Below are 11,804 nucleotides of genomic sequence, written 5' to 3'. Positions count from 1 at the left end.
GGATTGCCCCCCACCAGCAGGAGCGAGATGAGTCTGGGGTTTCTTCGGGGAGGGGTTCTTAAAGGGCCAGAGCTGGCCTGTGTGGAGCACCTGTGAGGGGGATGGGAGAGCCCCCCCATGCAGTGTGGGGCAGAGGGGAGTGCCCCCCTGCCCTGCCCAGCCCACCAGCACCTGTGAAGCCAGGGCTTTTTTTCCCCCCAGGTGCTGGGAGCTGGGCGGGGTAGGGCAGCCATTGCTGGGCTGGGAGAGTGGGCAGGGGATGGGCCTGCCCTGGCTGACTCGGAGATTCAGCTGAACCAAGTCAGGACAGTGATTCAAATCACCAAATAGAATCACTGTCCCCCAAATCAGCCAAATCAGAGGCAAATACTGCCCACTTGCACAGGCTTGTTGGCTAACAATCCCTGCAAATGTTGGTTTGCTTCAGTATCAGTGCTGGGCTCCTCCAACTGAGAACACTTTTGGTTCCTCTCCTTGGCTGCAGTTTGTTCAGGTTAATTTGTAGAGTGAATCATTACAATTCAGAAGTGTATTTAGTGGCTTTAATGTGGCGCTTGCATTATGCCTTTGAACAAACAAAAGTGTAAGTTGTTACACTTCTTGCACAGCTACATTTTAAAAGACAGCTTTATGAGGAATATTTCAAAGGATCACAGTCAAGTGCATGCAAAGTCCCATCAAAGCAAATGGCAGTCAGAGCAAACAGGCGAGGCAACAGGTGCCAGCAAAGGTCTTCTACAATTGATTTTTCAAGTCTGAATTGGCAGCCTCAGACACAGCTTCAATGAGACCCCGGAGGGGCTGGAATTCTGCTGCTGTTTCCTCCATCAGAGAAAGTGTCCCTAGGACTTACTTAAGATGGCAGCTGTTGGCACTGCTTCAGTATAGCAGGAAGTCTGCTTTACTGCCTGCTGTCTTAATGACACTATGGATAATGCTACCAAGTGGGGTTAGAAATATGATGTACAGGGACTGACTTTCTGGAATGGCTTCCAGTTTTTCTGGCATGTTTTTGCACTTGCAGATATGTGGTTCTGTGCCCAGGTTTCTGTGTGTCCAAGCTTCTGTAGTGGCTGTTATGTGCATACTGTAGATCTAGACTTTCAAATAATCCCGGGACTCCCTTCCAAATGCTATACCACTGACTCTGCTTATTGTGTACACCTGGATCATACTCCACACTCTACAGTAGGTGTAGTCCTAGAAAAGGGGTGTATTCAAAGCCTACTTAAGTGACTGGATGGAGTCTTTTCACTGACTTTAATGAGCTTTAGAACTGGCTCTGACAATGCCTTTGAAAATGAAAGCACTGAGCTATTGTTGAGGTTCAAGGAAAGCAAAATGCTCTTGCTAATTCCTTGTTTTAGACTCATGTTCTATGTGGTGCATCAGTTCTTAAGCTGAAGGAAAGAAACAATCAAGCCCTATTCTTCTTGTCTCTGAATATCCACTACCACTGGGAAATATTCTATGCTGCGTGGCTAAGAAAAATTCATTCGGAAGGCCATTTCTTTCCACGGGCTTGTTATGATGTTCACTGTTGTTTTCAGTATTGCCATTCCAAATCTTCATATCAGACCTCAAATTAAGCAGACAAACATATTAGGGGTCTAAATGTGTCTGTTCATGGTTGTTTTAAATGACTGTGGAAACATTTCTTAAGCAGATAATAATAGTGAGTACAGCCAGAGAGGTTCCCCTTCAACTCAGGAAAACACATTAGTGCACGATATGCATTTGTTTAGATATTTGTTGCGTTAAGATGTCACAGATAGGAATCCCAAATTGAAGGCTAGATCATTCTGAGTTTGTGGGTTTATTGTTGACACAGTTGTAAATGCACTGTAGAAACTATTTACAATTCTATTGAAAGCGCTAGTCATTCACTCTCATTTTGCAGAAATACCTGCTCTTAATTTTCCTAGCTTGATCATTGAAGTTGCTGTTTGCAATAATAATAAGATGACCCATTAAAAACTTTGGCATCCAGTTTCCATGAATTCAGGCCTTTACTTTCATCTTCTTTTTCAGCACCAGGGAAATACAAAACTTCCCATCTACTTTAAGCCTTTTTTGTAGCTGGAACTGGTATTTGACATTATTTTAAGATGATAGCATGCTGCAAATAGGCTTGGTTTCTAAATGCCTGTGGGATCTTAATAACCTTCAGGAGCTCTATATCTGGTGCTTTCTCTCAAAGTTGCAATTTATTCATCTCAGTTCAAAATTTTAATTCAAGTTCTGCTTTCTCAAGAGCCATGCAGAAATGACCTCTGTCTTAATTCAGGTGATCAGCTACCTTGGGTGACTCCTCATATTATGTGACTTAGTGCACTAGCATCTGGAGGACCTGGTTGAGGTCAAGACACATTGTCCAAACCTGAAGTTAAGAGATGCTTCCTGCTCTCCAAATATTATCCTAAGAAGATAAGCAGGTGCATGGACATAGTATACAATAAAGGCAAGCCCATTACTAGAATGAAATGTCCAGTTCTGGTGTATATACTGAAATGCTGGAAAAGACAGAAGACAAATTAAGAGTGATGTGAGATCTGGGAAATCTTACAAAATAATGACTGACTGAAGAAGTTGTCTGTTTAGTTTGCTGGAGACAACCTTAAGAGGTGATTTGACTGTGTTCCATAAGTGTCTTTGTGTGTTTCCTGAAAACAGATTGCTTTTTACTGAGCAAAAAATATAGGTTCAAGATGAGAAATAATGGGTTTTTATTGAAGGGGCTAGGTTGCCATTCACCTGGAGGTGCAGTGTGTTCTTCACCAGTTCCTGTTTTCAAATCAAGACTGCACACCTCGGGGAAATAAATTCTATAGTACAACTAATAGGGCTGGAGTCTTACTGTAGCTATTACGGTCCAGGAAATGTCTGAATTGTGGTGTCCTTTATTAAACCATCTGTGTAGCTGGCAGAGAGATGTGACAACCTTTTTGGGTACAAATCACCCTTCTTCAGGTCTTGGAAAGAAGCAGACCTTTGCCCCTGTATTTCAACTGTAAGTCATGGGGCTGAGGCCAAAATGATTGTGTAAAAAATCTTTGGTCTCTATTATCTTGGAGGTCTAGCCTTAACATCTAAGAGTCTTGGACACAGATCTTTTCTTGCACAGATCCTCCAATGAATTATGCATATGCTTGGTTGTGAGTAGTATCGGGATCAATGGGGTAAGTAGTACCAGTGAAATCATGTGTGCATTTGAGCTTTCCTGACTGGGGCCACAACAGGCACAGGATATGCCTGATTTATTTCCATGCTGTTAGTTTTTGAGGAGCATGCGTGGAAAGCATGAAGCCCCCCACCCACACATGCCAAGTGCTGGAAATGAGGCAGCTAAGCCTCTTCTGAGTGGCCCTGAGCATGGGGTAATGAACACGCCCATGAGAGAGAGCAGCTCAGGGTGATCACTTAGCACCGCAGGGAAGCAGTTAGTTCATACAGAGCGCGCGCACAGCAGGGTGGCTTATTGCATCAACCATGGGAAACTGAGGCATGGAGCACTTAAGGACCTCAATTTAGAAAGGTGTTTAAGCATGTGTTTAACACTAAGCATATTAGTAGTCTTATTTGAGGCTAACAGTGCACCAAAGGTGAGGTATGTTGGTAAGATAATTTGGATCAGATGCTAAATAAATCGGTTTAGTAAACAGGAGGTCACTGGCTGGATTAGGAAATGAGCCCAGCTATTATGGGCCCAAATGCACAGCTTCAGCTACCAAATCATCCTCTCATTCTTATAATGTACACAATCAATCAAGTTCAATTCCTTATTGTTCTTTGTTTCTTGTGATGGCTTTTGTCCCAGCAAATAGTCCAGGAATTGCAGTGTGGGCAGTGGCTGATTTTAAGTAGAAATGTTTTTCAGCATTGTTTATAGTGTTGGGGGAAAATCTAAGTCCCCGGGTCCGTTGGGTGGAGGCTCAGACGAACCACAACGTAAGTTTAAAAACTTGATTTATTAAAGAATGCATTCTGAATGGACAACTGCCCCGCAGGGAGATTGCCTGTTACGCTTCTCAAATTACACAAAGCATTATATGGGAAATGTGAGGATAGCATCACAGCAACAGCTTCACCAATCGCCACTTGCTGCTAATTTAAATTTCTCTTACTGAGTAACTTAGAGCTGATAAAAGCCAGTTTATTCTAGTTTGCCATAGCCTTACTGTTTCAAGTTAAGTCCTCCACTTTCCAATAGCTTATGCAGCATACGTGGTCTGTTTACTTACACGTAATGGTGATGAAAGTTTCTATTGTTCTCCTCCAATAGCACAGTAAAATCTTTCTTTATTGACTACTGGTGGAACTAGCCAAAATTGCTTTTCTGTTAGAGATCATTTTAAAAGACCATATGAAATTACAGTATGATCGTGGTTATCCAAACTACATGGCTCTCGTGCTCGACTTTCAGATTCAACCCTAATTGGGAATCCCCTCTAGAATATAATCTTTTCCTTACTGCCACCTTTTTAAATGGGTTTTGGAGCCACCCTGTAGATTGTAAGAGCATATGGTGTATTCTGTTATTGAAGCCTACAAAGCCATTCACCAACTTTGTTCTGTCTGAGCCCAGGGGTTTGATTCAGTGCTGCACCACTTAGAAAGACAGCATAAAGCACATAACCAAGGGAAAAGCAGGGTCTGTGGTGATGTAGAGCAATCACTGTGCTTTTCTGATCTTGGGCTTCCTTATGGGCTGAGACAGACACCAGCACAGATGACAGAGCCCATCTAAGAGTTGTCTCCTCGAGCTGCCCTTTGGTCCTCATGGCTGCCTGAAATCTCTGCTGTCCGGCCTGCTGAACACTCCCCCCCTGATGTTTCTTTATGCTGGAGCATTTCAGGGAGATGCTTGGAGGACCTCTCTACCTCTCTTAGGCTGAGCCCATGCCATCCTTTTTAAGGAGTGAGAAAAAGGGAATGAAGATCTCACTTCACAGGACATTTAGATTATAAGCTTATGCAATTCAGTGGGGCTTTTCTATAAAGGAGATGCTTATTCAACACACAGCTTGAATAAGTATTTAAATGGGTACAGAATGATTTGGTTGGTAAATGCAATGTTTGCTTAATGATTTCTGTCTGGTGAGGTCTGAAGGCCAGTTATATAAAGAGTATCAGCACATCACTCCGAAACCCATGAGTTGACAACAAAGAAATGGGAAAAAACAGACTGTCAGATCTGCGTCCCTTCCAGTAGACCCTTTTGTTCTTTAAGGAAGCTTATATGCTGAGCGTTTGTTTTTTGTTGGGTTTTTTTGCAAAGCAAATGCACCTTATTTAGTTGCCCAAATTAGAGCTGCTTGATGCTTAAATGAGAATGCTGTGAGCTTTTGAAGATCTGTACCAAAGTATGGGGTGCAAGAGGTGCCTAATTTTGAAACACTGATGTGAATGGCAGGGCATACACACAGTAGATGTACTGTGCACGTTGTCTGCCTGTTTGCATTGAATGCACGACCCAGTTAGCTTCTTTCCCAGCCATTTCATAGAATCATAGATTCAACTCCTTGCTCAAAACTTATTTATTTAGCCCCAACTAAATCATCCTGCCCAAGTCTTTGTATAGCCAGGTCTTAAAAACCTCCAAGGATGTAGGGTCCACAACATCTCTGGGTAGCCTGTTCCAGTGCTTTACTACCCTCCTTGTGAAAGAGTTTTTCCTAATATATGACCTCAAATTCCCTTGTTGCAACTTGAAACCATTGCTCCTTCTTCTGTCATCTTCCACTGCTGAGAACAGTCAAGCTCCATCGTCTTTGGAATCACCCTTCTGGGAGTTGAAGGCTGCTATCCAATCTCCTCTCACTCTGCCCTTCTGCAGATGAAATAAGACCAGTTCCCTGAGCCTCTCCCTATAAGTGATGTGCCCCAGCCCCCTAACTCTTTTCATTACCCTCTGCGGGGCTCTCTTCAATTGTTCCACATCCTTTCTGTAGCCAGGGGATGGGAGCAAAACTGGACACACTACTCCAGATGTGACCTCACCAGTGCTGAATAGAGGGAAGAATCACTTCCCTCAATCTGCTGGCAGCACTTCTACCAATGCATGTGTGTGTGCCATTAGCCTTCTTGGCAACAAAGGCGCACTTTTTGGCTCATATTCAGCTTCTTGTCCATTGTAACCCCCAGGACCTTTTCTGCAGAGCTGCTGCCCAGCCAGTTAGTCCCCAACCTGTACCAGAGCACGGGACTGCTCTGTCCTAAGTGCAGGACTTTGCACTTGTCCTTGTTGAACTTCATGAGATTTCTTTTGGTCCAATCCTCCAGTTCGTTGAGGTCTCTCTTAATCCTAGGCCTACCCTCCAGCGTATCTACTGCTCCCCCACCTTAGTGTGGTCTGTTGGTTGCTCCTAACATACCATTTGTACATGAAGTTTGCAGTCTATTTAAATTATATGTGCATATATTTGGTTGTAAGCCCTGTTCCTGAAAGTACAAAAGCATATGAATAGCTTCACTGGAGGCTGATACCAGATATCACTTTTTTTGGGAGCCAATATAATCCAATTTTAGCTACGTTGCTACACTTAAAATAGTCAGAAACAGTTTTTCATTGCTTTTAAGCCACTGAACGTGAGAAGCAACACGGGGTAGGTAGGTCCTTGTACTGTATACTTAGCAGTGACAAAACAGTTCACATATTCCAAAGCTGTGTTTGGAGGAAAAAAGGAAAGCTGTATTTGGACAGTGTTAATAAAAATGAACAGCTAAAATATAGAGAGAAGAATATAGACTCTAGGACTGCTAAGGAATGTGACACTTTCCTCTCATCCATTATTTTAATTGGACTGGTGTTCTTTGGGACATATGAAAAATGAAGGCCAAACCTGAGGGAATGCAGGTGGTGAACTCACCAGGGCTTGGTTCACTTATGTGCAGAAGGCCATGATGATATGCCTTAGAATAAGTAGCACTTTATCATGTCTCCTACCTTTTATATAGCACTTTTACAAAGGGAGTCACAATCTTTTTCTTTGTTATAGCTGAGGAAACTGAAGCAGAGAGAAGTGAAATAACTTGGCTCAGTTGACCCGGTGGGTCAGTAGCAGAGCTGAGAATATACATGAGGCCTCTGGAGTCCTGTAATTTTTCCCTTAGATTCTGTTATTTCTCTTAAGTGGTGCCTTCTTGAACTCTTGCCTGCCCACGGGGTAAATTTCTTGTGCTAGTGAATGTCTTGAACAATAATAGAGAAACAAGGCATTGAAGATATTATGCATTTTGTTATGCTTTTTGCAGTCCACTTCTGAGTCTGCCGCTGAGCTCGCTGGAGAGCCCCCCGTGCTCCTGTGAGATGCCCCATCCACCCCACCAGCTCAGCATTCACGAGTTGTACCTGGGACCTCAAGGTATGTAGAAAAAGCATATAAAGCTGTGTCTATGTCCAAATCACTGATTCTCTGAATCAGAATTGAATCTTCAGATATAGGTTCAGACGAATCAAATCGGGACAGTGATCTGAAGCACGACATCACTGTCCCCTGAATCCAGTCAAATCCAAATTGAATATTGCCTGCTTTGCACACCCCTACTCTTTGGTATGGTTTTATTTGTTGTATTTTTTTCTTATGGTTACTGGGAATAAAATTATACCACAAAACCATACCAATGGCCACCAAAAAGTTGTCAACTGGTATATTTTGAAGAAAAAACCTCTGTTGAAAGCTTTGAGGATATTTTAAGGCTGTTATTTTACTTCTAGGAAACTTATCCAAAGGATGAAATCCTGGTTGCATTCAAATCCATGCTAGTTTTGACTTTGTCTTCTATGAGGCCAAGATTTCAGGTAGAAATAATTGAAATTGGTGGAAAAATTCCCAGGCTGCCAATTGGTACGAATCTCAATTTTATACACATGGAGACCCCCGCCCCATACACAGAGAGCACCAGTCAGTCGCTTGATGTAAAACATGTCTGGGCACTATTCCACTGATTTCAATTAATGGTTATCACATTGGTTAGACTAGTCGTACAAGCAGTGGTCTCCATTTTTAAATGTTTATTTCCAAGAGTAAAAAGGCTTGGAATATTTTAATCTAATTTCTTCTAGGTAGCATGGCCTCTTTGGAAAAAATGTTTAGCCAACCACTTACTTTATTTTCACTTCAAATTTTATTTATATATTATAGTGTGTGTATCCTCTTAAAATTTCAAATTCAGTATTATTTTAAAGGTTAAGAGCATGTCTTGCTCTGTGTAGATATTTTAAAAGTTGGATGATAAAACAAGTTCCATCATCTCAAAGGGACAGTTGACCTTCTTAGAGACAAATTGATTGCTACTTCATTTTTGTGCTTGTGTCAGCTAACCTTGGCAAACAGAATCCTACTTGTGTTGGGATGAAACTTGGAAATTTCCCTTCACACTCACCCTCATGTCCTATGGGTTGAAATTTCTTCCAAGACCAGGGTCCAATATTTCCCCCTTTCTTTTCCTTGCCTTTTTCTCTTCTTCTTTAGGTTGCAAGAAGTTAAAGCTTTTATACATAGGAAAGCTTAAGACAGCCCTGAGTTGCATATTCTTTTGGTGAAAGAAAGCCTAAGTCAAGAGCCCTAACTTGGAAAAAAAAATTTCTTTCACTGCGGAACATGTTCAAACATTATTCCAGTCAAGACTTTCCATTGTCATTCAATACTATCAAAAACCCCACAGGCTTAAAAGGCCTTAAATCTCTACAAGAATTAAGCATTAGAACACCATGTAAGAAGCATGTTAGAAGTAAGGGTCGTTTTAAATGATCGGATGCAATGTTTTTTCCTTTGAAAAACGTTTTGTAGAAATAAAAATTTTCACTCTCAGTGAAACTTCATCTAAAGGAACCCAAAACAAGGCATTTAATATTGAAACATTTGGATCCAACCTTTTCAACTCTTCACGTAGAATTTTTTTTTATAATGTAAGCTGTAATGGAAAACAAATTTGAATTGTGAAGGAACATTTCAGTTGACTCCGAATGAAAACGTTCATTTCAAAAGATGCTTTGTTTTAATTCCAGTTCAGAATAGAAACCTCTTAAAAAAAAAAAAAATACCCCCTAAGCAGAAATATCCCAGTTACTGCACATCTCCAGTAACGGGCATAAAGCTCGTTGTTCAGATGGATATGCTTTAGGGCACCAATAAATTAAATTATGTTAAAGAGGCTGAACCATGTCTTCTAGGCAGAGTGGAGAGCCCATATGCTTGATTCTCTATTTTGTTAGGCCTTGGTTAGTTTTGTTGCATATTCATCCTTCATCTCGTGGTCAGTTTGCTCTGTGTTTATCAAAGCAATTAATATTTAAACCCAGGCGTGCTCCTTTATAGCTCATTGCATCAGCGCAGCAGTCTGAATTCTGAATTTGTAAGAGATGCTCATCACTGCACAGAATTCTGGGATAAGTTGATTTCACCACTGCTTCCCCTACCATTTTCCCTCGGAGAGTACCGCAGGCCCACGTCTGTACAGCCACTGACACTGCAAAGGATCTGCTCAGCCCGGCCGCAGCTGCCACTTGGCCTATACTTGGGGCCAGCGGCTGAATGAGCCTCCTCTTGCTGGGATGGGGCTTGCTCCAAGCACAGACTGAGCAGCAGGACCCGGGCACTGCCCCCACTTGGCAGTGGAAGCGGCAAGTGGTAGATGACCGCGCCAGGCAGCAGCCTGTCACAGCTTCCTGGAGAGCAAGCCTCTTCCTGGGAAGGGCCGCTCTGCAGAGCACAGCAGCGCTGCGGGGGGCTTGCAGGGCTCTGGCCCGCTCGGGACCCCGGTGCTACTGCGCGCACCCCGCTGCAGCTCTGCCAGCCCTGCAGCACAGTGCCCCCACCGGGAAAGGGCTCGCGCTTCTCCACATTATGATAGGGGCTGCCACCCCCAACAAGGACCCTGCCCTCTCCTGCTGCAAACGTGGGGAGGGGACATGGCCGGATGCTGGCCAGCAGGGTCCCTTGGGGTGGGAGGCACAGGAACAGGGGTTACTCCTCCTCCCTCGTCTGCCGGTGGAAGGGACAGCAGGGGCCCTATTCCCAGGCAGGGAGCATGGCAGCGAGGGCAGGCAAACCCAGCTACCAGTGTGGGTAGAGGGAAGACTAACTCTCCTGCTTTGCCTCAGTCAAGAGATAACGTTTGTCCTGTTACAAACGAGTTCAGCCTAGCCAGGTTAGACTAACCTGCAAAGGTTGAATCATTTCAGCTCCAGCTTTTTGAATGTCTGCCCCTAGCCCTAATGTCCAAAACTTTTCATAGGTTCTTGCTTCTGAAGGCCATGGAAAATCTGTATACTATGTGTAAAGGAGTATGATGTATCTAAAGGTAAGGGGCATGAGGGAAGCTTGTCAGTATTATGATATATTTTTCTCTTACGCAGTGATACTGCTTTTCCATAGTGCATGGGCATCTTGGATTGCTGGGACCACTTGATTTCTCTGTTCAGAAGTGCTACATGTGGGTCAGTGTTGAACCCTTTCTAAGACATTGGGCTCTGTCAGGTTGGCAGGTTTTTCACTTAAGCCTTGGGTCTTTCATTAATGTGGTGAAATGACCCAATTTTCCTTGTGACTCTGCTTCCTTATCGATTAGTTGGACATAATGTGTACTCCTATGAAGTGCTATAAGGTTTGGAGTGAAAATTTAAGTGCAAAGAGGGAACTAACTTAGGTTTCCAGCTGTATCGCCAGCATCCTGTCTGACCTCTAGTAAGTCCTTTCCCTCCTTCAGTGCCCTTGCATCTCTGCAGGAAATACAGATACCCCTTCCATACTGTCCTGGGTGCTGGGCCAGCTGGGCCAGAAGTTGGGGTTTGTTAATCAAAAGCGGGATCAGTTGGGCAGGTGTGTGGATGGAGAGGCCGAGACAGCGTATTGGTTTCAAAACGAGAAGTTTTACTTACGCCTTTGATGATACAGGCGCAGGTGAGGCACACTTGGTCAGTTACAATAATGTAGCAGGTAACACGTCAACCGCAACAGGTGACCGATGACCGGTAACAAGTAACCAGTAACGCAGCGCAACGAGTCGAGCATGCAACAGGAATGGGGTATGTCTGGTAATTCGGCGACAGAGAGATGTTGGAAGATGGCCAGTCCACCAGCGAGCCCCTGAGGTGATCCCTGAGGGTGCTCAGAGAGCTCCTAGGCGTTGTCAGGGCGCTCTCTGCCTTGGGCGGAAACTGCTTAACCCTTCATATGGCTAGCGAGCCAATAGCTAACCATCTTTTCAGACTAATTTGCATCCAGCCAATAAAATTGTACAAATTTACATAATGGGACAGAACCTTTCCTTACTATCATGGAAACTTAACATAAAATACTAGCTTCTAGAATCTTCTACTCACATACTCGGATATATGACATAGGGTACGCCCATATAAGGTGGCCATGACAAAACGGAAAAAAAAAGGGGGGGGTAAAACTGCTCGCTCGGCCCATTGTGACAGGAGGATTTAACCCCGTCAGGGACTTATTTATGACACATACCTCAGAGGGCTAAGATAATGATCATCTGTGCCAGATCCTGTGGGAGAATTATCTGTGCTGGCCCAATTTTTTTTAAGTTACTTAAAAACCAAAATATGAAAACAGGATTTTTAAAAGCAAACCCCGTCATACCTGTTTGTTTCATTCTCAGTTAAATCCGTGGCAGATAAGCACTTATGTACTTTTAAGAATCCCCCTTTGCATTTATTTGCATTAAATATCTTTTAAAAGTGACTTATTGCTAGTTGATTTGTTTTAAGCTCCTACACCATTTCGGTGTTCCTAAATCATTTGGGTATTGAAATGCTGAATACCCTCAACCTTCTGGGGTTAATC

General features: G+C 43.3%; 1 protein-coding gene across 1 annotated transcript in view; it reads left to right on the top strand.

Annotated features, from left to right (window-relative positions):
* Positions 1-3,866: 3,866 nt before the first annotated feature.
* Positions 3,867-11,804, top strand: part of LOC106738559 (mitogen-activated protein kinase kinase kinase kinase 4) — an 83,643-nt gene continuing 75,705 nt past the window's right edge. The window contains 2 exon segments of the mRNA XM_059718149.1: positions 3,867-3,948; positions 7,279-7,364. Coding sequence (XP_059574132.1) covers positions 3,867-3,948; positions 7,279-7,364 — 168 coding nt within the window.

Source organism: Alligator mississippiensis, chromosome 15 (genome assembly GCF_030867095.1).
Source record: "Alligator mississippiensis isolate rAllMis1 chromosome 15, rAllMis1, whole genome shotgun sequence".
Lineage (NCBI taxonomy): Eukaryota > Metazoa > Chordata > Crocodylia > Alligatoridae > Alligator > Alligator mississippiensis.
This window is presented reverse-complemented; position numbering and strand designations above follow the sequence as displayed.